This window comes from Oncorhynchus keta, chromosome 19 (genome assembly GCF_023373465.1).
Source record: "Oncorhynchus keta strain PuntledgeMale-10-30-2019 chromosome 19, Oket_V2, whole genome shotgun sequence".
Taxonomy (NCBI): domain Eukaryota; kingdom Metazoa; phylum Chordata; class Actinopteri; order Salmoniformes; family Salmonidae; genus Oncorhynchus; species Oncorhynchus keta.
In genome coordinates, this window is record NC_068439.1 from 6,010,377 (window position 1) to 6,038,357 (window position 27,981).

General features: G+C 42.2%; 1 protein-coding gene across 1 annotated transcript; it reads left to right on the forward strand.

Moving 5' to 3' along the window:
- The first annotated feature begins 14 nt into the window (after positions 1 to 14).
- slc6a18 (solute carrier family 6 member 18) lies at positions 15 to 27,981 on the forward strand. Its single transcript, XM_052469119.1, has 13 exons — positions 15 to 526; positions 2,616 to 2,756; positions 2,958 to 3,095; positions 4,770 to 4,951; positions 5,253 to 5,363; positions 5,562 to 5,674; positions 5,854 to 5,982; positions 6,156 to 6,312; positions 6,476 to 6,544; positions 9,585 to 9,720; positions 9,854 to 10,013; positions 12,248 to 12,410; positions 27,446 to 27,981. The coding sequence occupies exons 1-13, from the start codon at positions 376 to 378 to the stop codon at positions 27,656 to 27,658; spliced, it is 1,863 nt and encodes a 620-aa protein (XP_052325079.1). The 5' UTR covers positions 15 to 375; the 3' UTR covers positions 27,659 to 27,981.

Below are 27,981 nucleotides of genomic sequence, written 5' to 3' on the forward strand. Positions count from 1 at the left end.
TGGCTCTTACATCTGAGGGAAGCATCAGACACACAGATAAGTCAATCCTCCGAGGTAAATCAAGGAGAAGATCATAGCACTGGATATCATTGAAGGACCTTCACAGCTACCTGCAATGAGACAGAGAAGCGATTCAGATGACCACATTAAAGAGCCACACTGAAGCAGCATCAAACCTGAGAGTGGATTACAGATCAAACACTGGAGTAAAGATACAAACGCGCAACCAGTGAATTCAAGTGGACAACAGAATATCTGTGTTCCCTCTACAGAATAAGCGTTGGTTCAGAGTGCTAGAACCTCGGGCTAAAACACACTGGACTAAACTGGAAACCAGAAGGTTGATCTACTACTGAGCTAAAAACTACTGTTGAGATGCCAGAGGAAGGTATGGAGGACAACAAGGGGGGAGAGGAGAGACCCAAGTGGAACAACAAGGCAGAGTACCTGCTGACCTGCATTGGCTTCGCAGTGGGGCTGGGCAACGTGTGGCGCTTCCCCTACCTCTGCCAGATTTACGGAGGGGGTATAGATGCTTTTACACATCTTTTCTTTTCTTTTTCCCCTACAACTTTGTTCATGTTAAAGAAGTCCTCTGGAGACCTGAGTGGTTGTTATGTTTCGGTGAAATTCTATAATTTTAACGTTTTAACTCAATTTAATTAACTCAATTTCGTTGTTTAAACACCATTATTCAAATTGAAACTCCATTTAACATGAACATTCTAACTCCAAATTAACTATTTAAAAAAAAAATGTAACTCCATTAAACATGTTACCTTTATTTAATATTAATATTATAATATAATACAATTTTCTGTTTGTGTTTCCTTGATTTTAACGTCATTTATATAACATTTTAACTCCATACACTTTTATGGTATGTCCATTTTTATTTTATTTGTTATCGTTCTGTTTCTATTTTAAAGTATATCTGGTTCTGTGAAGTATACGCTGCAGTAGCAACTATGACACTTTGCAGACACTTTGTACAGCACTGTGTCCGAATGCAGCGATGACATCAGAATCCACGTCGGTGCGCTCGGGCTGTTACATTTGTATGTTTAATCTCGCCTGTGAGAACCACAGCCATTAGCACCACTGAGTCTGGTTAGACTGAACTGTACCACAGCTTCTGCCATAGAAACAAACGGAACATGGTTTGGTGTGTCCGTGGTTGCACGTTTACTATGCAGAAAAACGCTTGTCTCCGGGAGAAAAAAAAAAACAGATTTTAGTGGAGCAAAATACAATTATTTCTAGAATGGATTCGCGGGACACTCTTAAAGTGGTACACACAAATTATCATCATGAGTAAACGACTATGAAAATAGCGCAAATAAAACCTATTTAATCTATACAGAATGTTTGTCACAAAAAAACAAACTTTATTTGCAGCACGGATCAGATGAGATGTAGGTCATTACCACTAAATAAATAATAGGTGTCCACCATCATTTTTTTATCCCCAAAAAAGGATGGGAACCACTGCCCAACAGTACTTCTACCTGTGACCAATTGAACTGCACATCTTAAATTGTATTGGATCTGGGTCCGGTCTGTAAATCAGGGCTCCAGAATCAAACATTTCCCTGGTGACACTGGTGCTCTTAATTAGGTCTCAAATAGTCAAAGTCCAATCCCAGGAATGCTACTAAAGCTCTATTTAAACTCGGGGCGGCCGGTGACCTTGTTACGGGCCGGAGTTGTCGTAGCAGGCACTTGGAAACTCTCCCTGAATTCCCATGAATTCCAAAAATGGGGTTAAGTTTAGGGTTAGGATTAGGGATTAGGATTAGGCATGGCTAGTTAGTTGAAATGTCGATGACAGTTAGGTGAACATTTACAAACCAAGCATATATTTAGGAAAGTGTTACCATGATCACAAGATCAAAGGCTCCTTTCCAAACGGCACCATATTCCCTATGGGAAATGGTGAAAAGTACTGTAGTTTACGATATGGACACTTAAAAAGCCTAGGAACAACATCGTTGACTGAAATACTGATACCAATGGATACCTTGTTGACTGAAATACTGATACCAATAGATACCTTGTTGACTGAAATACTGATACCAATAGATACCTTGTTGACTGAAATACTGATACCAATAGATTACCTTGTTGACTGAAATACTGATAACAATAGATACCTTGTTGACTGAAATACTGATACCAATAGATTACCTTGTTGACTGAAATACTGATACCAATAGATACCTTGTTGACTGAAATACTGATACCAATAGATACCTTGTTGACTGAAATACTGATACCAATAGATACCTTGTTGACTGAAATACTGATACCAATAGATACCTTGTTGACTGAAATACTGATACCAATAGATTACCTTGTTGACTGAAATACTGATACCAATAGATACCTTGTTGACTGAAATACTGATACCAATAGATACCTTGTTGACTGAAATACTGATACCAATAGATACCTTGTTTACTGAAATACTGATGAAAGTAGATACCGTGTTGACAAGGGAATATGGGTCAAAAGTACTGTAGTTTACGATATCGACACTTAAAAAGCCTAGGAACAACATCGTTGATTCCACATTAACCTTTGTTTGTCCCGTGTCCCATTTCTCCTCTCCCCAGGTGCGTTTCTGATCCCCTACCTGATCGCCCTGGTGTTTCAGGGTCTGCCTCTGCTCTACTTGGAGCTGGCTATAGGACAGAGGCTCCGCATGGGCAGCATCGGAGTCTGGAACTCCATATCCCCCTACCTGGGAGGAGTAGGTAGGTGATGAGACCCTGATGAAGACAGCTTAGCTGTTGAAACGTTGGTTAAATCAATTATTTCATTGGAGTCAATAAATTAAAAGTGCAGTTTTTTTTTCTTCTCGGGAGTAGGTGGGTGGCCAAAACTAACACCCAGACAGGAAACTCCTCTACTAGCTGCTGTTTGGTGTTTCTGATCTCCTATCCCATGTCCATCAGGTGTAGCCTCAATGGCGGTGTCCTTCTGTGTGAGTCTGTTCTACAACACTATCGTGGCCTGGGTCCTCTGGTACCTCTTCAACTCCTTCCAGGAACCCCTGCCCTGGAGCCAATGTCCCCTCAACCACAACAACACAGGTATGAAGCGCTTTGAGAACATCAATTGGTAGAAAAGCGCTACAGTTGAAGTCGGAAGTTTACACAAACATAGGTTGGAGTCATGAAAACTCGTTTTTCAACCACTCCACATATTTCTTGTTAACAAACTTTAGTTTTGGCAAGTCGGTTAGGACCTCTACTTTGTGCATTACACAAGCAATTGTTTTAACACTCGTTTACAGATCACAATTCCAGTGGGTCAGAAGTTTACATACATTAAGTGGACTGTGCCTTTAAACAGCTTGGAAAATTCCAGAAAATTATGTCATGGCTTTAGAAGCTTCTGATAGGCTGATTGACATCATTTGAGTCCTTTGGAGGTGTAGCTGTGGATGTATTTCAAGGCCTACCTTCAAACTCAGTGCCTCTTTGTTTGACATCATGGGAAAATCTAAAGAAATCAGCCTAGACCCCAGAAAAAAAGTCTGGTTCATACTTGGGAGCAATTTCCAAACACCTGAAGGTACCACGTTCATCTGTACAAACAATAGTACTCAAGTATAAACACCATGGGACCAAGCAGCCGTCATACCGCTCAGGAAGAAGACATGTTCTGTCTCTTGGAGATGAGCGTACTTTGGTGCGAAAAGTGCAAATTAATCCCAGAACAACAGCAAAGGACCTTGTGAAGATGCTTGAGGAAACAGGTACAAAAGTATCAATATCCACAGTAAAACGAGTCCTATATCGACATAACCTGAAAGGCCGCTCAGCAAGGAAGAAGATACTCCTCCAAAACCGCCATAAAAAGCCAGACTACGGTTTACAACTGCACACGGGGACAAAGATGGTACTTTTTGGAGAAATGTCCTCTGGTCTGATGAAACAAAAATAGAACTGTTTGGCCATAATGACCATCGTTATGTTTGGAGGGAAAAGGGGGAGGCTTGCAACCTGAAGAACTCCATCCCAACCGTGAAGCATGGGGGTGGCAGCATCATATTGTGGGGTGGGGGGTGCTTTGCTGCAGAAGGGACTGGTGCGTTTAAAAAAAATAGATGGCTTGATGAATGAAAATTATATGGATATATTGAAGCAACATCTCAAGACAAGTTACATTTTGGTCGCAAATGGGTCTTCCAAATGGACAATGACCCTTAGCATACTTCCAAAGTTGTGGCAAAATGGCTGAAGGACAACAAAGTCAAGGTATTGGAGTGGCCATCACAAAGCCCTGACCTCAATCCTAGAGAGAACTTGTGGGCAGAACTCAAAAAGTGTGAGCAAAGAGGCCTACAAACCTGACTCAGTTACACCAGCTCTGTCAAGACGAATGAGCCAAAAATTCACCCAACTTTTTGTGGGAAGCTTGTGGAAGGCGACCCGAAATGTTTGACCCAAGATAAACCATTTAAAGGCAACGCTACCAAATACTAATTGAGTGTATGTAAACTTCTGACCCACTGGGAATGTGATGAAATAAATAAAAGCTGAAATAAATCATTCTCTCTGCTATTATTCTGACATTTCACATCCGTAAAGTAAAGCTTTGATCCTAACTGACCTAAAACAGGGAATTTTTACTAGGATTAAATGTCAGGAATTGTTGAACAGTGAGTTTAAAGGTATTTGGCTAAAGGTTTATGTAAACTTCCGACTTCGACTGTATTTATATATTCTTACTCCATTCCTTTCAATTATAATTTGAACCAGGGTACGTGGAGGAGTGTGTAGAAAGCACGCCGGTCAACTACTTCTGGTACCGTCAGACCCTGAACATCACTCCTAACATGGAGACCAGTGGCTCTCTACAGTGGTGGATGGTGGTCAGCTTAGCTACCGCCTGGTCTATCGTTTACATCTGTTTTATCAGGGGGATCGACACCATCGGCAAGGTGAGATGCAGACAGTCTGCTGCATTTTACCTCTGGGAGGGGGGTAAAGCTAGGACCGGGGAGAGAAGTGCTATGTGATATGTATTTTAGAGGACAAAAAATGTCAATATTATTAAATGGTTATGAATGACAATTCATAAAGAATGGCCTTTGTTTTCTGCTATGGCAGACTGGCTTTTAAAACATTATAATTACATTAGTAATTATAATTACATTAGCCAACTTTGGAATTATGATATTTGTTGAAGTTTTTTGTTGCAGTTCAAAACAACATGCTCTTTCATTTCTTGTCGTACTACAGGCTGTGTATGTCACAGCAACGTTCCCCTACCTGGTTCTAACCATCTTTCTGGTGAGATCCCTGACCCTTCCTGGAGCATCTGAAGGTCTGATCTACCTGTTCACACCTGACGTAAGACCTCTGTCTGTCTGCCTGTCTGCCTGTCTGTCTGTCTGTCTGCCTGTCTGTCTGTCTGTCTGTCTGTCTGTCTGTCTGTCTGTCTGTCTGTCTGTCTGTGTTTCAGAGAGAGCGATGGAGAGACAGAGGAAAAGTGACTTGTCTTGACAATCCACCTCATTTGTAATATTGTCTGTCTGTGTGTCTCATCAGTGGGAGATCCTGAAGAACCCCCAGGTATGGCTGGATGCTGCCACTCAGATCTTCTTCTCTCTGTCAGTGGCCTTTGGTGGACTCATCTCATTCTCCAGTTACAACAGCCAGAAGTGAGTTCAGTGGTCAATCCTTATTAGTAACATCAACCTTTATGGGTCCAGCATGTCAGTCGTCCCCCAAGGCTTTTAATTTGCCACATCGTTCACCTCCCTTGACAAGCCTCCCTTGCTGTTTCACAATTTGAATTCACTTCACTCTGTTTTTTGTTGTTGTCTGTGTGTTTGGTCAGGAATAACTGTGAAAGGGATGCTGTTTTAGTGGGGGTTATAAACAGTGCTACATCTATCTATGCCTCCATCCCCATCTTTGCCATCCTGGGATTCAAGGCCCACACCAACTATGTCACCTGTCTGAATGGGTAGGTGTGATAAAATGGACATTTATTTGGCAACATTTGCTAAATCATGAAAATAGTTTGCAGTCAAGTTGTTAAACCTTTATATTCTACCTTGTGTGTTTGATATCCTCTGGAAAAACAGATGCAAACTCAACCAAAGCAAATGACCGATATGTTTCTCTTGTAACTTACAGTAACATCTTAGCACTGACCAATGAGTTTGATATTGGCGACATGAACATAACGGTTGAAAACTACGAGCAGTGGTTTGACTCTTTAAATGGGACACATCCATCTAGAGTATCCGATCTCAACCTGAAGACATGCGACCTGCAAACCTTCTTGGATCAGGTACTGTACTCAGGAGTTTAACTACCTCAGGGCAACAACAAAAAAAAACGACCTCAGGACAAATGTGGGTTGAGTCAAGTTTTCTTGTTATTCAACCTACCATCGCTGCATAAAATAAGCCAATTGGTCGTCTTGTTTCCATCTCTCTCCATCCTCCCTACAGAGTGCGTCTGGTACTGGGTTAGCTTTCATCGTGTTCACAGAAGTGGTGATATCGATGCCTGGCTCTCAGGTATGGCCTGACTCTTTGTTTTATTATTATTTTTTATATATCTAATTTATATATATATTTAAAATATGTATTTAAAAAAAATAAAGTGTGTAACTTTCTTTTTTAAACTTTTTGTTCTTGATGTGATTCCTGTCTGATTTTACCAGGGGATGTGTTGTTGATGTGGGGCTGTGTTGTTGATGTGATTCCTGTCTGATTTTACCAGGGGCTGTGTTGTTGATGTGATTCCTGTCTGATTTTACCAGGGGCTGTGTTGTTGATGTGATTCCTGTCTGATTTTACCAGGGGCTGTGTTGTTGATGTGATTCCTGTCTGATTTTACCAGGGGCTGTGTTGTTGATGTGATTCCTGTCTGATTTACCAGGGGCTGTGTTGTTGATGTGATTCCTGTCTGATTTTACCAGGGGCTGTGTTGTTGATGTGATTCCTGTCTGATTTTACCAGGGGCTGTGTTGTTGATATGATTCCTGTCTGATTTTACCAGGGCTGTGTTGTTGATGTGATTCCTGTCAGATTTACCAGGGGCTGTGTGTGGGCTGGGTCTGTTGATGTGAATATAGCGAGGGCCAGCTGACTAGAGCATACAGGTCGCAGTGGTGGGTGGTATAAGGTGCTTTAGTAACAAAACGGAGGCCACAGTGATAAACTGCATTCAGTTTGCTGAGTAGAATATTGGAAGCTATTTTGTAGATGACATCGCCGAAGTCGAGGATCCTAGGATAGTCAGTTTTACCAGGGTAAGTTTGGAGGCGAGAGTAAAGGAGGCTTTGTTGCGAAATAGAAAGCCAACTCTAGATTTGATTTTAGATTGGAGATGTTTGATATGAGTCTGGAAGGACGGTTTACAGTCTAGCCAGACACCTAGGTACTTATAGATACCCACATATTCTGATTGAACCATACAGGTGGTGATGGGCTGCGGGTTGTTGAAAAGCATGCATTTGGTTTTACTAGCGTTTAAGAGCAGTTGGATGCCACGGAAGGGTGTGGGCATTGTCGTTTGAGGTTGATAGCACAGTTCCAAGGAAGGGCCAGAAGTATACAGAATGGTGTCGTCTGCGTAGAGGTCGATGGGAATCGTCCGCAGCAAGAGCAACATCAATGATATATACAGAGAAAAGATTCGGCTGTTGAGAATTGAACCCTGTGCACCCCCATAGAGACTGCCAGAGGACCGGACAACATGCCCTCCGATTTGACTGAACTCTGTCTGCAAAGTAGTTTGAACCAGCAGGCAGTAATTAGAAAAACCGAGGCTACTGTGTTTGCAGATAAGAATATGGTGATTTCCTGTCGATGACGGCTGCACAGTACTGTCTTTTATCGATGGCGGTTATGATATCGTTTAGTACCTTGAGCGTGGCTGAGGTGCACCCTGTCTCGGAAACCAGATTGACCGGAGAAGGTACGGTGGGATTGAGATAGTCAGTGATCTGTTTGTTGACTTGGGTTTCGAAGACCTTAGATAGGCAGGGCAGAATGGATATAGGTCTGTAACAGTTTGGGTCCAGGGTGTCTCCCCCTTTGAAGAGGGGATGACTGCAGCTTTCCAATCCTTGGTGATCTCAGACGATACGAAAGAGAGGTTGAACAGGCTGGTAATAGGGATTGACCGGATAGTTTCAGAAATAGAGGGTCCAGATTGTCAAGCCCAGCCGATTTGTACGGGTCCAGGTTTTGCAGCTCTTTCAGAACATCTGCTATCTGGATGTGGGTAAAGGAGAAGCTGGGAGGCTTGGGTGGTAGCTGCATTTGAAGTTTAAAATACATTGTCATTACTAAATGTTTGTGCTATATTTTTTTACGTTTAACATAAAAAACATTTGATTAATAAAATATTTAATTCAGTTGTTATCCTCAAATGAAGGGGATGACGCAATACTTTCAAGAGGGAGAGAATCTGATTTCATTGGTCCTCAACTCACGGAGTGTTTCATTCAGGGTCAGTAGAGTTAGCCGTGATTTAGTCTGACCCAGAGTAAGTTAGTTCATTGCCATAGACATTTACCTGGCTTAAAGGTGAGCCACTTTGTATGATCGGTTATTCTGAGTTGACCTCAGAGTTGACCAAAGTTACCTGCAAAATCCTCAAACCTGCCTCAGGATATCCTTCTGGTGTGGGCTATGTTGTTGTGAATCCTGTCTGATTGACCAGGTGTGGACTATGTTGTTGTGAATCCTGTCTGATTGACCAGGTGTGGACTGTGTTGTTGTGAATCCTGTCTGATTGACCAGGTGTGGACTGTTGTTGATGTGATTCCTGTTTGTTTGACCAGGGGTGTGGGCTGTTGTTGATGTGATTCCTGTCTGATTGACCAGAGGTGTGGGCTGTTGTTGATGTGATTCCTGTCTGATTGACCAGAGGTGTGGGCTGTTGTTGATGTGATTCCTGTCTGATTGACCAGAGGTGTGGGCTGTTGTTGATGTGATTCCTGTCTGATTGACCAGAGGTGTGGGCTGTTGTTGATGTGATTCCTGTCTGATTGACCAGGGGTGTGGGCTGTTGTTGATGTGATTCCTGTCTGATTGACCAGAGGTGTGGGCTGTTGTTGATGTGATTCCTGTCTGATTGACCAGGGGTGTGGGCTGTTGTTGATGTGATTCCTGTTTGATTGACCAGGGGTGTGGGCTGTTGTTGATGTGATTCCTGTCTGATTGACCAGAGGTGTGGGCTGTTGTTGATGTGATTCCTGTTTGTTTGACCAGGTGTGGGCTGTTGTTGATGTGAATCCTGTTTGTTTGACCAGGTGTGGGCTGTTGTTGATGTGATTCCTGTCTGATTGACCAGGGGTGTGGGCTGTTGTTGATGTGATTCCTGTCTGATTGACCAGGGGTGTGGGCTGTTGTTGATGTGAATCCTGTCTGATTGACCAGAGGTGTGGGCTGTTGTTGATGTGAATCCTGTTTGTTTGACCAGGTGTGGGCTGTTGTTGATGTGAATCCTGTTTGTTTGACCAGGTGTGGGCTGTTGTTGATGTGATTCCTGTTTGTTTGACCAGGTGTGGGCTGTTGTTGATGTGATTCCTGTTTGTTTGACCAGGTGTGGGCTGTGCTCTTCTTCATCATGCTGTTCAGCCTGGGTCTGTCCTCCATGTTTGGTAATCTGGAGGGCGTCCTCACGCCCCTTTATGACCTCAAACTGGTGCCCAAGTGGATGCCCAATGAGCTCTTCACAGGTAAAAGACAAAAAGGAAATGATCAGATTTTCGTATCTTTCAATATTGCCAATGTGTGACGAAAAACTGTTATTTTCGGGAACGATCCTAACGCAGTCTTCTTGTTTTCTCGCTCCACTTTCTTTCCCTCCAGCAATAATCTGCCTGCTATTGTTCCTGATGGCTCTGATATTCTGTCTGGGTTCAGGGAACTACTGGTTGGAGATCTTTAACAGTTACGTGGGCTCTGTACCTCTCCTCATCATCGCCTTCTTTGAGATCATCGCTGTGGCATACATCTACGGAATAGGACGGTATAAAGAGCCTCATAATACTATAGTTGTCCTGGTGTGAACTGTAATGAGCGTCTTCCCACTGGGCACACACACTGGTTGAATGACTTTGAACCAATGTGGTATAATGTTGAATTGACATCTGTGCCTCAGTGTCTTGTATTTTAGAATGTGGCAGATTGCTAGGATCCTCTCAGAGGAACATGTCTGTCTCCCCATATGTCTGTTGTTGGTCTGTTGCAACCCTTGTTCACCTAATCTTTAAGTTTAGCGTTTTCCACAACTCGTGCAAATTTAAGATTCCCGACACCATACACTTGTGACCGATTAGGTTTTAATCCTGGATTGTCTAAATGTTATAGAACCTGTGTAGGGTGTCACAATTCCAGTAACTTTACCCAAATTCCAAGATGTTAAAAAATAAAAATCCTGTTTGGAGGATTCTGGATTTCTTGCTTACTGAATCAGGGAATCTTACAAAGGAGGTTTCTGGATTTTAGGGAAAGTTACTGGAATTTTGCAACCCTAAACCTGAGTCATCTGCAGTTCTGAGGCATTAGTTCTGCTTTCATCTGTTCCTGTTCCATCTCTTTCTCCTTTCTTCTGTCTGAGCCCAGGCTCAGACGGGGTTGTAGTGGCCTGAAGAGGTTGTAGTGGCCTGAAGGGGGTGGTGGCTCAGACGGGGTTGTAGTGGCCTGAAGGGGTTGTAGTGGCTCAGACGGGGTTGTAGTGGCCTGAAGGGGTTGTAGTGGCTCAGACGGGGTTGTAGTGGCCTGAAGGGGTTGTAGTGGCCTGAAGGGGGAAGGGGTTGTAGTGGCTCAGACGGGGTTGTAGTGGCCTGAAGGGGTTGTAGTGGCTCAGACGGGGTTGTAGTGGCCTGAAGGGGTTGTAGTGGCTCAGACGGGGTTGTAGTGGCTACGACGGGGTTGTAGTGGCCTGAAGGGGGGGCTCAGACGGGGTTAGTGGCCTGGCGGGGTTGTTGGGGGGAGGCTCAGACGGGGTTGTAGTGGCTTGGGGGGGAGGCTCAGACGGGGTTGTAGTGGCTTGGGGGGGAGGCTCAGACGGGGTTGTAGTGGCTTGGGGGAGGCTCAGACAAGGTTGTAGTGGCTTGGGGGAGGCTCAGACGGGGTTGTTGTGGCTTGGGGGGAGGCTCAGATGGGGTTGTAGTGGATGGGGTTGTTGGGGGGGCTCAGACGGGGTTGTTGTGGCTTGGGGGGAGGCTCAGATGGGGTTGTAGTGGCTTGAGGGGGCAGACGGGGTTGTAGTGGCTTGAAGGGGGGCTCAGATCTGGCATGGGTCCTCAAAAAGTTCTACAGCTGCACCATCGAGAGCATCCTCACTGGTTGCATCACTGCCTGGTATGGCAACAGCTCGACCCCTGACCGCCAGGCACTACAGTGGGTAGTGCAAACAGCCCAGTACATCACTGGGGTCAAGCTTCCGACCATCCAGGACCTCTATACCAGGTGGTGTCAGAGGAAGGCCCTATAGAGGGTGGTATGTACGGCCCAGTACATCACTGTGGTCAAGCTTCCTGCCATCCAGGACCTCTATACCAGGCGGTGTCAGAGGAAGGCCCTATAGAGGGTGGTATGTACGGCCCAGTACATCACCGGGGCCAAGCTTCCTGCCATCCTGGACCTCTATACCAGGCGGTGTCAGAGGAAGGCCCTATAGAGGGTGGTATGTATGGCCCAGTCCATCATTTTGGCCAAGCTTCCTGCCATCCAGGACTTCTATACCAGGCGGTGTCAGAGGAAGGCCCTAAAAATTGTCAAAGACTCCAACCAACCTAATCATAGACTGATCTCTCTGCTACCGCACGGTACCGGATCCCCATGTCTAGGTCTAAAAGGCTTAACAGCTTCTACCACCAAGCCATAAGACTCCTGAACAGCTAATCAAATGGCTACCCAGAGTATTTACATCGTTACCCCCCACCCCCTATTTTACACTGCTGCTACTCTGTTTATTATCTATGCATAGTCACTTTAATTCAAACTACATTTACATATGACCTCAACTAACCGGTGCCCCCAGCACATTGACTCTGTACCGGTTCTCCGCCTTCCTTGTTATTTTCCTGCTGTTCTTTATTTATATTTTTAACTTAACACTTATTTTTCTTAATATTGTTAGTTAATAGGATTGTAAGTAAGTAAGCATTTCACTCTAAGGTCTCTCTAACCCATTGTATTGGGTGCATGTGACAAATATAATTGTATTTGATTTAAAGCCTCTTCCTGTCTCCGTAGGTTCAGTGATGACTTGGAGTTCATGACAGGACATAGACCCAACATCTTCTGGAAGGTTTGCTGGTTGGTCATCAGCCCCCTGATGCTGTTCATGGTGTTGGTGGCGTACGTTGCCGTCCAGGCCCAGACACATCCCACCTACGCAGCATGGAATCCTGACTACGTAAGAGCCACCACTGCTAACGCAGCCTTTTCAAACCTCTCCTCGGGGACCCCCCACAGAATTGCACCTCCCATTTTGCCCTCAGAACAGCCTAAATTCAGATCAGCTTTCACATTCTAGATTGAAGCAACAATCAATGTAATTTGCTGCATCATTTCCAATCCCCTTATGAGAGCAGCAGTCTGAAGAAACACCTCCGTATCCACTATGACGAGAGGCCCATCAAGTGCCAAATTTACTAACGATTGGATACCACGAAATTGGGGAGAAAAGGACAATAAAATAAAAGAAATTCCATAAAATCACTCCAGCGAATACACAAAAACATCATTACAAAGCACCGATGTTACTCTGCTCTTGACTTTAGATTCAGTCTGATGTAGAAACGTTTGAAATTGTGTTTTTTATTCTATTTTTTACATTAGATTAGAGACTTGTTATTTCATACACTACATTTGTGGGGCGGCAGCGTAGCCTAGTGGTTAGAGCGTTGGACTAGTAACTGGAAGGTTGCGAGTTCAAATCCCCGAGCTGACAAGGTACAAAATCTGTTGTTCTGCCCCTGAACAGGCAGTTAACCCACTGTTCCTAGGCCAGTTAACCCACTGTTCCTAGGCCGTCATTGAAAATAAGAATATATTCTGGTTAAATAAAGGTAAAAAAAAAAATAAAAAAAATTTGAGGAACACTGGGAAAGTAATTCTGACACACACATACACAGTACCAGTCAAAGGTTTGGACACACCTACTCATTCAATGGTTTTTATTTGGTATTTATCTTTATTTGTACTATTTTCTACATTGTAGAATAATAGTGAAGACATCAAAATTATGAAATAACACATATGGAATCATGTATTAACCAAAAAAGTGTAAAAAAAAGAAAAATATCAAAATATGGAGATTCTTCCACCCCTTTGCCTTGATGATCGCTTTGGCATTTTCTACAACGTAAAATAAATAAAAGAAAACCCCTGGAAAGAGTAGGTGTGTCCAAACTTGACAAAACACTACGTTTAAAAAAAAAAAAAAAATTCTACATTGTAGAATAATGACCCTCTGTGGCTTAAACATCTGCTGTAATGGTTTTAAATTATTATATTTATATAGACGGGAGTAATTCTATAATTTTGACAAGTGTAATTGAAATTCACTTTAGGGAAAGCTTAGTCTATTGGAAGCGCGCCGCCTACGGTTGACAAGTCGAAGCAGATCTATAATAATATAATATAATACATTGAATGTCTGGCAGTCCTCGAGGAGAGGTTTGGAATCAAACATTTAAAAAGCCATGGTAGATCAAATCAAAGTGTATTTGTCACGTGCTCCGAATACAACAGGTGTAAACCTTACAGTGAAATGCTGACTGACAGGCTGTAACCAATGGTGCCAAAAAAAAGGTATGTGTGTGTGTGTGTGTGTGTGTAGGTAAGTAAAGAAATAAAACAACAGTAAGAAGACATTTGAAAAACAGATATACAGACACCGGTTAGTCAGGCTGATTGAGGTAGTATGTACATGTAGGTATCGTTAAAGTGACTATGCATATAAGATAAACAGAGAGTAGCAGCAGTGTAAAAGAGGGGTTGGGGGGGAAGGGGGGCACACAGATAGAATGTTCCTGAAAAATATTGAACTGTATTATATTATTATATATATTATTATATTATATATATTATATTATTATATATATTATTATATTATATTATTATATATATATTATAATATATATTATATTATATATATATATATATTATATTATTATATATATTATATATATATATATATATTATTATATTATATATATTATATTATTATATATATATTATATTATTATATATATATTATATTATTATATGTATTGTTATATTATTATATATATTATTATATTATATTATTATATATATTATTATATTATATATTATATATTTTTAAGTAACATTCTGTCTGTAGTGTGAAGCATTTCTCTGCCCAGATCAGCTAGGCTGTAGGTGTCATTTAAGAGGTTCAATAGTATTATTATTATTTTCCACCAGGTAGGCCAGTTGAGAACACATTCTCATTTACAACCTGGACAAGATAAAGCAAAGTAGTGCGTCAAAAACACAGAGTTACACGTGGGATAAACAACAACACAGAGTTACACGTGGGATAAACAACAACATAGAGTTACACGTGGGATAAACAACAACACAGAGTTACACGTGGGGTAAACAAAAGCACAGAGTTATATTATTATATATATTAATATATTATATTACACGTGGGATAAACAAAAGCACAGAGTTACACGTGGGATAAACAAAAGCACAGAGTTAAACGTGGGGTAAACAAAAGCAGAGTTACACGTGGGGTAAACAAAAGCACAGAGTTAAACGTGGGGTAAACAAAAGCAGAGTTACACGTGGGATAAACAAAAGCACAGAGTTAACGTGGGGTAAACAAAACACAGAGTTACACGTGGGATAAACAAAAGCACAGAGTTACACGTGGGATAAACAAAAGCACAGAGTTACACGTGGGGTAAACAAAACACAGAGTTACACGTGGGATAAACAACAGCACAGAGTTAAACATGGGATAAACAAAAGCACAGAGTTACACGTGGGATAAACAAAACAACAGAGTTAAACGTGGGGTAAACAAAAGCACAGTTACACGTGGGGTAAACAAAAGCACAGAGTTAAACATGGGGTAAACAAAAGCACAGAGTTACACGTGGGATAAACAACAACACAGAGTTACACGTGGGGTAAACAAAAGCACAGAGTTACACGTGGGATAAACAACAACACAGAGTTACACGTGGGATAAACAACAACACAGAGTTACACGTGGGATAAACAACAACACAGAGTTACACGTGGGATAAACAAAAACACAGAGTTACACGTGGGGTAAACAAAAGCACAGAGTTACACGTGGGGTAAACAAAAGCACAGAGTTACACGTGGGGTAAACAAAAACAGAGTTACACGTGGGGTAAACAAAAGCACAGAGTTACACGTGGGGTAAACAAAAGCAGAGTTACACGTGGGGTAAACAAAAGCACAGAGTTAAACGTGGGGTAAACAAAAGCACAGAGTTACACGTGGGATAAACAAAAGCAGAGTTACACGTGGGGTAAACAAAAGCACAGAGTTACACGTGGGGTAAACAAAACACAGAGTTACACGTGGGTAAACAACAACAGAGTTAAACATGGGATAAACAAAAGCACAGAGTTACACGTGGGGTAAACAAAACACAGAGTTACACGTGGGATAAACAACAACAGAGTTAAACGTGGGGTAAACAAAAGCAGAGTTAAACATGGGATAAACAAAAGCACAGAGTTACACGTGGGGTAAACAACAACACAGAGTTACACGTGGGGTAAACAACAACAGAGTTAAACATGGGGTAAACAAAAGCACAGAGTTACACGTGGGGTAAACAAAAGCACAGAGTTACACGTGGGGTAAACAACAACAGAGTTAAACATGGGGTAAACAAAAGCACAGAGTTACACGTGGGATAAACAAAAGCACAGAGTTACACGTGGGGTAAACAAAAACAGAGTTAAACATGGGGTAAACAAAAGCACAGAGTTACACGTGGGGTAAACAAAAGCAGAGTTACACGTGGGATAAACAAAAGCACAGAGTTAAACATGGGATAAACAAAAGCACAGAGTTACACGTGGGGTAAACAACAACAGAGTTAAACGTGGGGTAAACAAAAGCACAGAGTTAAACATGGGATAAACAAAAGCACAGAGTTACACGTGGGGTAAACAACAACAGAGTTAAACGTGGGGTAAACAAAAGCACAGAGTTACACGTGGGTAAACAACAACAGAGTTAACGTGGGGTAAACAAAAGCACAGAGTTACACGTGGGATAAACAAAAGCACAGAGTTACACGTGGGATAAACAAAAGCACAGAGTTACACGTGGGGTAAACAAAAGCACAGAGTTACACGTGGGATAAACAACAACAGAGTTAAACGTGGGGTAAACAAAAGCACAGAGTTACACGTGGGTAAACAAAAGCACAGAGTTACACGTGGGGTAAACAAAACAGAGTTAAACGTGGGGTAAACAAAAGCACAGAGTTACACGTGGGATAAACAAAAGCACAGAGTTACACGTGGGATAAACAAAAGCACAGAGTTACACGTGGGGTAAACAAAAGCACAGAGTTACACGTGGGGTAAACAAAAGCACAGAGTTACACGTGGGGTAAACAAAAGCACAGAGTTACACGTGGGATAAACAAAAGCACAGAGTTACACGTGGGATAAACAAAAGCACAGAGTTACACGTGGGGTAAACAAAAGCACAGAGTTACACGTGGGGTAAACAAAAGCACAGAGTTACACGTGGGATAAACAAAAGCACAGAGTTACACGTGGGATAAACAAAAGCACAGAGTTAAACGTGGGGTAAACAAAAGCACAGAGTTACACGTGGGATAAACAAAAGCACAGAGTTAAACGTGGGGTAAACAAAAGCACAGAGTTAAACGTGGGGTAAACAAAAGCACAGAGTTACACGTGGGATAAACAAAAGCACAGAGTTAAACGTGGGGTAAACAAAAGCACAGAGTTAAACGTGGGGTAAACAAAAGCACAGAGTTACACGTGGGGTAAACAAAAGCACAGAGTTACACGTGGGATAAACAAAAGCACAGAGTTAAACGTGGGGTAAACAAAAGCACAGAGTTAAACGTGGGGTAAACAAAAGCACAGAGTTAAACGTGGGGTAAACAAAAGCACAGAGTTACACGTGGGGTAAACAAAAGCACAGAGTTAAACGTGGGGTAAACAAAAGCACAGAGTTACACGTGGGATAAACAAAAGCACAGAGTTACACGTGGGGTAAACAAAAGCACAGAGTTACACGTGGGGTAAACAAAAGCACAGAGTTAAACGTGGGGTAAACAAAAGCACAGAGTTAAACGTGGGGTAAACAAAAGCACAGAGTTACACGTGGGGTAAACAAAAGCACAGAGTTAAACGTGGGGTAAACAAAAGCACAGAGTTAAACGTGGGGTAAACAAAAGCACAGAGTTACACGTGGGGTAAACAAAAGCACAGAGTTACACGTGGGGTAAACAAAAGCACAGAGTTACACGTGGGATAAACAACAACACAGAGTTAAACATGGGGTAAACAAAAGCACAGAGTTACACGTGGGATAAACAAAAGCACAGAGTTACACGTGGGGTAAACAACAACAGAGTTAAACATGGGGTAAACAACAACAGAGTTAAACGTGGGGTAAACAAAAGCACAGAGTTACACGTGGGATAAACAAAAGCACAGAGTTACACGTGGGGTAAACAAAAGCACAGAGTTAAACGTGGGATAAACAAAAGCACAGAGTTACACGTGGGGTAAACAAAAGCACAGAGTTAAACGTGGGATAAACAAAAGCACAGAGTTACACGTGGGGTAAACAAAAGCACAGAGTTAAACGTGGGGTAAACAAAAGCACAGAGTTACACGTGGGGTAAACAAAAGCACAGAGTTACACGTGGGGTAAACAAAAGCACAGAGTTACACGTGGGATAAACAAAAGCACAGAGTTAAACGTGGGGTAAACAAAAGCACAGAGTTACACGTGGGGTAAACAAAAGCACAGAGTTAAACGTGGGATAAACAAAAGCACAGAGTTAAACATGGGGTAAACAAAAGCACAGAGTTAAATGTGGGATAAACAAAAGCACAGAGTTAAACGTGGGGTAAACAAAAGCACAGAGTTAAACATGGGGTAAACAAAAGCACAGAGTTAAATGTGGGATAAACAAAAGCACAGAGTTACACGTGGGGTAAACAAAAGCACAGAGTTAAACATGGGGTAAACAAAAGCACAGAGTTACACGTGGGGTAAACAAAAGCACAGAGTTACACGTGGGTAAACAACAACACAGAGTTAAACGTGAGGGAAACAAAAGCACAGAGTTAAACGTGGGATAAACAAAAGCACAGAGTTAAACATGGGGTAAACAACAACACAGAGTTACACGTGGGGTAAACAACAACACAGAGTTAAACATGGGGTAAACAAAACACAGAGTTACACGTGGGATAAACAAAACACAGAGTTAAACATGGGGTAAACAACAACACAGAGTTACACGTGGGGTAAACAAAACACAGAGTTACACGTGGGTAAACAACAACACAGAGTTAAACATGGGGTAAACAACAACACAGAGTTACACGTGGGATAAACAACAACACAGAGTTAAACATGGGGTAAACAACAACACAGAGTTACACGTGGGATAAACAAAAGCACAGAGTTACACGTGGGATAAACAAAAGCACAGAGTTACACGTGGGGTAAACAAAAGCAGAGTTACACGTGGGATAAACAAAAGCACAGAGTTACACGTGGGATAAACAAAAGCACAGAGTTAAACGTGGGGTAAACAAAAGCAGAGTTACACGTGGGATAAACAAAACACAGAGTTAAACGTGAGGGAAACAAAAGCACAGAGTTACACGTGGGATAAACAAAAGCACAGAGTTACACGTGGGATAAACAAAAGCAGAGTTAAACGTGGGATAAACAAAAGCACAGAGTTACACGTGGGATAAACAAAAGCAGAGTTACACGTGGGGTAAACAAAAGCACAGAGTTACACGTGGGATAAACAAAAGCAGAGTTACACGTGGGATAAACAAAAGCACAGAGTTACACGTGGGATAAACAAAAGCACAGAGTTACACGTGGGATAAACAAAAGCACAGAGTTACACGTGGGATAAACAAAAGCAGAGTTACACGTGGGGTAAACAAAAGCACAGAGTTACACGTGGGATAAACAAAAGCAGAGTTACACGTGGGGTAAACAAAAGCACAGAGTTACACGTGGGATAAACAAAAGCAGAGTTACACGTGGGATAAACAAAAACACAGAGTTACACGTGGGATAAACAACAACACAGAGTTACACGTGGGATAAACAACAACACAGAGTTACACGTGGGATAAACAACAACACAGAGTTACACGTGGGGTAAACAAAAGCAGAGTTACACGTGGGGTAAACAACAACACAGAGTTACACGTGGGGTAAACAAAAGCACAGAGTTACACGTGGGGTAAACAAAAGCACAGAGTTACACGTGGGATAAACAAAAGCACAGAGTTAAACGTGGGGTAAACAAAAGCACAGAGTTAAACGTGGGGTAAACAAAAGCACAGAGTTACACGTGGGATAAACAAAAGCACAGAGTTACACGTGGGGTAAACAAAAGCACAGAGTTAAACGTGGGGTAAACAAAAGCACAGAGTTACACGTGGGATAAACAAAAGCACAGAGTTACACGTGGGGTAAACAAAAGCACAGAGTTAAACGTGGGGTAAACAAAAGCACAGAGTTAAACGTGGGGTAAACAAAAGCACAGAGTTACACGTGGGGTAAACAAAAGCACAGAGTTAAACGTGGGGTAAACAAAAGCACAGAGTTACACGTGGGGTAAACAAAAGCACAGAGTTACACGTGGGGTAAACAAAAGCACAGAGTTAAACGTGGGGTAAACAAAAGCACAGAGTTAAACGTGGGGTAAACAAAAGCACAGAGTTAAACGTGGGGTAAACAAAAGCACAGAGTTACACGTGGGGTAAACAAAAGCACAGAGTTAAACGTGGGGTAAACAAAAGCACAGAGTTAAACGTGGGGTAAACAAAAGCACAGAGTTACACGTGGGGTAAACAAAAGCACAGAGTTAAACGTGGGGTAAACAAAAGCACAGAGTTACACGTGGGGTAAACAAAAGCACAGAGTTAAACGTGGGGTAAACAAAAGCACAGAGTTAAACGTGGGGTAAACAAAAGCACAGAGTTAAACGTGGGGTAAACAAAAGCACAGAGTTACACGTGGGGTAAACAAAAGCACAGAGTTACACGTGGGTAAACAAAAGCACAGAGTTACACGTGGGGTAAACAAAAGCACAGAGTTAAACGTGGGGTAAACAAAAGCACAGAGTTAAACGTGGGGTAAACAAAAGCACAGAGTTACACGTGGGGTAAACAAAAGCACAGAGTTACACGTGGGGTAAACAACAACACAGAGTTAAACATGGGGTAAACAAAAGCACAGAGTTAACGTGGGGTAAACAAAAGCACAGAGTTAAACATGGGGTAAACAAAAGCACAGAGTTAAACGTGGGGTAAACAAAAGCACAGAGTTACACGTGGGGTAAACAACAACACAGAGTTACACGTGTGGGTAAACAAAAGCACAGAGTTAAACATGGGGTAAACAAAAACACAGAGTTAAACATGGGGTAAACAAAAGCACAGAGTTAAACATGGGGTAAACAAAAGCTGAGTTAAACGTGGGGTAAACAAAAGCACAGAGTTACAGTGGGGTAAACAACAACACAGAGTTACACGTGGGGTAAACAAAAGCAGAGAGTTACACGTGGGGTAAACAAAAGCACAGAGTTACACGTGGGGTAAACAACAACACAGAGATACACGTGGGGTAAACAACAACACAGAGATACACGTGGGGTAAACAAAAGCACAGAGTTAAACATGGGGTAAACAAAAGCACAGAGTTAAACGTGGGATAAACAAAAGCACAGAGTTACACGTGGGGTAAACAAAAGCACAGAGTTACACGTGGGATAAACAAAAGCACAGAGTTACACGTGGGGTAAACAAAAGCACAGAGTTAAACAGTGGGGTAAGAAAAAAGCACAGAGTAAACAAAGCACAGAGTTAAACGTGGGGTAAACAAAAGCACAGAGTTACACGTGGGGTAAACTTGTTCACAACACAGAGTTACACGTGGGGTAAACAAAAGCACAGAGTTAAACATGGGGTAAACAAAAGCACAGAGTTAAACGTGGGGTAAACAACAACACAGAGTTACACGTGGGGTAAACAAAAGCACAGAGTTAAACATGGGGTAAACAAAAGCACAGAGTTACACGTGGGGTAAACAACAACACAGAGTTACACGTGGGGTAAACAACAACACAGAGTTACAGTGGGGTAAACAAAAGCACAGAGTTAAACATGGGGTAAACAAAAGCACAGAGTTACACGTGGGGTAAACAACAACACAGAGTTACACGTGGGGTAAACAAAAGCACAGAGTTAAACATGGGGTAAACAAAAGCACAGAGTTAAACATGGGGTAAACAAAAGCACAGAGTTAAACGTGAGGGAAACAAAAGCACAGAGTTACACGTGGGGTAAACAAAAGCACAGAGTTACACGTGGTAAACAAAAGCACAGAGTTAAACGTGGGGTAAACAAAAGCACAGAGTTACACGTGGGGTAAACAACAACACAGAGTTAAACGTGAGGGAAACAAAAGCACAGAGTTACACGTGGGGTAAACAAAGCACAGAGTTAAACGTGGGGTAAACAAAAGCACAGAGTTACACGTGGGGTAAACAAAAGCACAGAGTTAAACGTGGGGTAAACAAAAGCACAGAGTTACACGTGGGATAAACAAAAGCACAGAGTTAAACGTGGGGTAAACAAAAGCACAGAGTTAAACGTGGGGTAAACAAAAGCACAGAGTTAAACGTGGGGTAAACAAAAGCACAGAGTTACACACGGGATAAACAAAAGCACAGAGTTAAACGTGTAAACAAAAGCACAGAGTTCACGTGGGATAAACAAAAGCACAGAGTTCACGTGGGGTAAACAAAAGCACAGAGTTACACTGGGATAAACAAAAGCACAGAGTTAAACGTGGGGTAAACAAAAGCACAGAGTTACACGTGGGGTAAACAAAAGCACAGAGTTAAACGTGGGGTAAACAAAAGCACAGAGTTAAACGTGGGGTAAACAAAAGCACAGAGTTAAACGTGGGATAAACAAAAGCACAGAGTTACACGTGGGGTAAACAAAAGCACAGAGTTAAACGTGGGGTAAACAAAAGCACAGAGTTAAACGTGGGGTAAACAAAAGCACAGAGTTACACGTGGGGTAAACAAAACCACAGAGTTAAACATGGGGTAAACAAAAGCACAGAGTTACACGTGGGGTAAACAACAACACAGAGTTAAACGTGAGGGAAACAAAAGCACAGAGTTAAACGTGGGGTAAACAAAAGCACAGAGTTACACGTGGGGTAAACAAAAGCACAGAGTTAAACGTGGGGTAAACAAAAGCACAGAGTTAAACTGGGGTAAACAAAAGCACAGAGTTACACGTGGGGTAAACAAAAGCACAGAGTTACACGTGGGGTAAACCAACAGAGTTAAACATGGGGTAAACAAAAGCACAGAGTTACACGTGGGGTAAACAAAAGCACAGAGTTACACGTGGGGTAAACAAAGCACAGAGTTCTACACGTGGGGTAAACAAAAGCACAGAGTTACACGTGGGGTAAACAACAACAGAGTTAAACATGGGGTAAACAAAAGCACAGAGTTACACCTGGGGTAAACAAAAGCACAGAGTTAAACGTGGGGTAAACAAAAGCAGAGTTACACGTGGATAAACAAAAGCACAGAGTTACACGTGGGATAAACAAAAGCACAGAGTTACACGTGGGGTAAACAAAAGCACAGAGTTAAACGTGGGGTAAACAAAAGCACAGAGTTAAACGTGGGGTAAACAAAGCACAGAGTTACACGTGGGGTAAACAAAAGCAGAGTTACACGTGGGGTAAACAACAACACAGAGTTAAACATGGGGTAAACAAAAGCACAGAGTTAAACATGGGGTAAACAAAAGCACAGAGTTAAACATGGGGTAAACAAAAGCACAGAGTTAAACATGGGGTAAACAAAAGCACAGAGTTACACGTGGGGTAAACAACAACACAGAGATACACGTGGGGTAAACAAAAGCACAGAGTTAAACATGGGGTAAACAAAAGCACAGAGTTAAACGTGGGATAAACAAAAGCACAGAGTTACACGTGGGGTAAACAAAAGCACAGAGTTACACGTGGGATAAACAAAAGCACAGAGTTAAACATGGGGTAAACAAAAGCACAGAGTTACACGTGGGATAAACAAAAGCACAGAGTTAAACATGGGGTAAACAAAAGCACAGAGTTAAACATGGGGTAAACAAAAGCACAGAGTTACACGTGGGGTAAACAAAAGCACAGAGTTAAACATGGGGTAAACAAAAGCACAGAGTTAAACATGGGGTAAACAAAAGCACAGAGTTAAACATGGGGTAAACAAAAGCACAGAGTTACACGTGGGGTAAACAAAAGCACAGAGTTAAACATGGGGTAAACAAAAGCACAGAGTTAAACATGGGGTAAACAAAAGCACAGAGTTAAACGTGGGGTAAACAAAAGCACAGAGTTACACGTGGGGTAAACAAAAGCACAGAGTTACACGTGGGGTAAACAAAAGCACAGAGTTAAACATGGGGTAAACAAAAGCACAGAGTTAAACGTGGGGTAAACAAAAGCACAGAGTTACACGTGGGGTAAACAACAACACAGAGTTGAGGGAAACAAAAGCACAGAACGTGGGGTAAACAAAAGCACAGAGTTAAACGTGGGATAAACAAAAGCACAGAGTTACACGTGGGGGTAAACAAAAGCACAGAGTTAAACGTGGGGTAAACAAAAGCACAGAGTTACACGTGGGGTAAACAAAAGCACAGAGTTAAACGTGGGGTAAACAAAAGCACAGAGTTACACGTGGGATAAACAAAAGCACAGAGTTAAACGTATAAACAAAAGCACAGAGTTAAACGTGGGGTAAACAAAAGCACAGAGTTAAACGTGGGGTAAACAAAAGCACAGAGTTACACGTGGGTAAACAAAAGCACAGAGTTACACGTGGGGTAAACAAAAGCACAGAGTTACACGTGGGATAAACAAAAGCACAGAGTTAAACGTGGGGTAAACAAAAGCACAGAGTTACAAGCACAGAGTTAAACGTGGGGTAAACAAAAGCACAGAGTTACACGTGGGGTAAACAAAAGCACAGAGTTAAACGTGGGGTAAACAAAAGCACAGAGTTAAACGTGGGGTAAACAAAAGCACAGAGTTAAACGTGGGATAAACAAAAGCACAGAGTTACACGTGGGGTAAACAAAAGCACAGAGTTAAACGTTTAAACAAAAGCACAGAGAACGTGGGGTAAACAAAAGCACAGAGTTACACGTGGGGTAAACAAAAACAGAGTTAAACATGGGGTAAACAAAAGCACAGAGTTACACGTGGGGTAAACAACAACACAGAGTTAAACGTGGGGTAAACAAAAGCACAGAGTTAAACGTGGGGTAAACAAAAGCACAGAGTTACACGTGGGGTAAACAAAAGCACAGAGTTACACGTGGGGTAAACAACAACAGAGTTAAACATGGGGTAAACAAAAGCACAGAGTTACACGTGGGGTAAACAAAAGCACAGAGTTACACGTGGGGTAAACAACAACAGAGTTAAACATGGGGTAAACAAAAGCACAGAGTTACACGTGGGGTAAACAAAAGCACAGAGTTACACGTGGGGTAAACAAAAGCACAGAGTTACACGTGGGGTAAACAACAACAGAGTTAAACATGGGGTAAACAAAAGCACAGAGTTACACGTGGGGTAAACAAAAGCACAGAGTTACACGTGGGGTAAACAAAAGCAGAGTTACACGTGGGATAAACAAAAGCACAGAGTTACACGTGGGATAAACAAAAGCACAGAGTTACACGTGGGTAAACAAAAGCACAGAGTTAAACGTGGGGTAAACAAAAGCACAGAGTTACACGTGGGATAAACAAAAGCACAGAGTTAAACAAAAGCACAGAGTTAAACGTGGGGTAAACAAAAAAAGTTAAACGTGGGGTAAACAAAACAGAGTTACACGTGGATAAACAAAAGCACAGAGTTACACGTGGGGTAAACAAAAGCACAGAGTTAAACGTGGGGTAAACAAAAGCACAGAGTTAAACGTGGGGTAAACAAAAGCACAGAGTTAAACGTGGGGTAAACAAAAGCACAGAGTTAAACGTGGGGTAAACAAAAGCAGAGTTACACGTGGGGTAAACAAAAGCACAGAGTTAAACGTGGGGTAAACAAAAGCACAGAGTTAAACGTGGGGTAAACAAAAGCACAGAGTTACACGTGGGGTAAACAAAAAAGCACAGAGTTAAACGTGGGGTAAACAAAAGCACAGAGTTAACACGTGGGATAAACAAAAGCACAGAGTTAAACGTGGGGTAAACAAAAGCACAGAGTTAAACGTGGGGTAAACAAAAGCACAGAGTTAAACGTGGGTAAACAAAAGCAGAGTTACACGTGGGATAAACAAAAGCACAGAGTTACACGTGGGGTAAACAAAAGCACCCCACGTGGGGTAAACAAAAGCACAGAGTTAAACGTGGGGTAAACAAAAGCACAGAGTTAAACGTGGGGTAAACAAAAGCACAGAGTTAAACGTGGGGTAAACAAAAGCAGAGTTACACGTGGGGTAAACAAAAGCACAGAGTTAAACGTGGATAAACAAAAGCACAGAGTTAAACATGGGGTAAACAAAAGCACAGAGTTACACGTGGGGTAAACAAAAGCACAGAGTTACACGTGGGGTAAACAACAACAGAGTTAAACATGGGGTAAACAAAAGCACAGAGTTACACGTGGGGTAAACAAAAGCACAGAGTTACACGTGGGGTAAACAACAACAGAGTTAAACATGGGGTAAACAAAAGCACAGAGTTACACGTGGGGTAAACAACAACACAGAGTTACACGTGGGGTAAACAACAACACAGAGTTACACGTGGGGTAAACAACAACACAGAGTTACACGTGGGGTAAACAAAAGCACAGAGTTACACGTGGGGTAAACAAAAGCACAGAGTTAAACGTGGGGTAAACAAAAGCAGAGTTACACGTGGGATAAACAACAACACAGAGTTACACGTGGGATAAACAAAAGCACAGAGTTAACGTGGGGTAAACAAAAGCACAGAGTTACACGTGGGGTAAACAAAAGCACAGAGTTACACGTGGGGTAAACAAAAGCACAGAGTTAAACGTGGGGTAAACAAAAGCAGAGTTACACGTGGGATAAACAACAACACAGAGTTACAAGTGGGATAAACAACAACACAGAGTTACACGTGGGATAAACAACAACACAGAGTTACATGTGGGATAAACAAAAGCACAGTCAATAACACAATAGAAACACCTGTATACAGTGTGTGCAAATGGAGTAAGATTAGGGAGGTAAGGCAATAAATAGGACAAAGTGGCAAAATAATTACAATTAACACTGGAGTGATAGAAGTGCAAGTAGAGATATTGGGGTGCAAAAGAGCAAAAATAAATAACTATGGGGATGAGGTAGTTGGGTGGGCTACTTTCAGATGGGCTGTGTACAGGTGCAATGATCGGTAAACTGCTCTGGTAGCTGGTGCTTAAAGTTAGTGAGGGAGATATAAGACTCCAGCTTCAGTGATTTTTGCCACTTGTTCCCGTCATTGGGAGCAGAGAACTGAACGGAAAAGCGGCCAAAGGGGGAGTTGGCTTTGGGGATGACCGGTGAAATATGCCTGTTGGAATGCATGCTATGGGTGGGTGTTGCTATGGTGACCAGTGAGCTGAGATAAGGCGGGGCTTTACCTAGCAAATACTTATAGATGACCTGGAGCCAGTGGGTTTGGTGACCAGTATGAAGCGAGGGCCAGCCAACGAGAGTGTCCAGGTCGCAATGGTGGGTAGTATATGGGGCTTTGGTGACAAAATGGATGTCACTGTGATAGACTACATCCAGTTTGCTGAGTAGAGTGTTGGTGGCTATTTTGTAAACTACATCGCCGAAGTCAAGGATTGGTAGGATGGTCAGAAGTATACAGAATGGTGTCGTCTGCGTAGAGGTGGATCAGAGAATCACCAGCAGCGAGAGCGACAACATTAATATATACAATAGTAGTGCATGGTAAGCGGGACTAGGGTTTCAGTTGAGAGACAGCCACAGTCAGATGACTACATAGTACTCACCTAATGAGCAGTGCACTACAGTCTACAGGGAATAGGTGTCATTTGCGCTTTGCCCTGTGAGAAGACAATTACATTTTCTTTATTCTAATTCTGTCTGTGCAGGTGAACTTCCCCGACACAGAGGTTCTGCCGTATCCAGACTGGGTGTTTGCCATCTGTGTCCTGCTGTCTTCAGTACCAGTTATCTCCATACCTCTGGTGGCCATCTACAGACTCATCTGCTGCATGTCAGGAAGACCCTCTGAAGACCGTCTCCACAACGATCCGAATCCTTATGCCAACGAAGACTACGTTGTAGAGAGAGCTAGACCCTAGAAGACACTGTACTTCCTGTTTGAGCTTTTATTGTAAACGTGAATCAGGAGGCTATAATTATGGTCATATTTGTTAAAGGGACATTTAAGTCATTTAGCAGACACTCTTATCCAGAGCGACTTACAAATTGGTGCATTCACCTTATGACATCCAGTGGAACAGCCACTTTACAATAGTGCATCTAAATCGGGAGCCATGTAAATGCGTTTGTGGTTGGAGTAAAAGGTGACCAGGAATGTTGTTGCTTCTCGGTGCACAGGTGACATGCTGGTAAAAATGTGATAAAATTGATTAGTTTGCCTTCATTAAAAATCTTTCGACTA

What these genes read in the sequence shown, in the direction of transcription:
- slc6a18 (XM_052469119.1), top strand. Translation starts at nt 376, where the DNA reads ATGCCAGAGGAAGGTATGGAGGACAACAAGGGGGGAGAGGAGAGACCC. An exon ending in CCTCAACCACAACAACACAG is followed by an intron (nt 3,096 to 4,769) that starts GTATGAAGCGCT and finishes AATTTGAACCAG; the next exon opens with GGTACGTGGAGGAGTGTGTA. An exon ending in TGCAAACCTTCTTGGATCAG is followed by an intron (nt 6,313 to 6,475) that starts GTACTGTACTCA and finishes TCCTCCCTACAG; the next exon opens with AGTGCGTCTGGTACTGGGTT.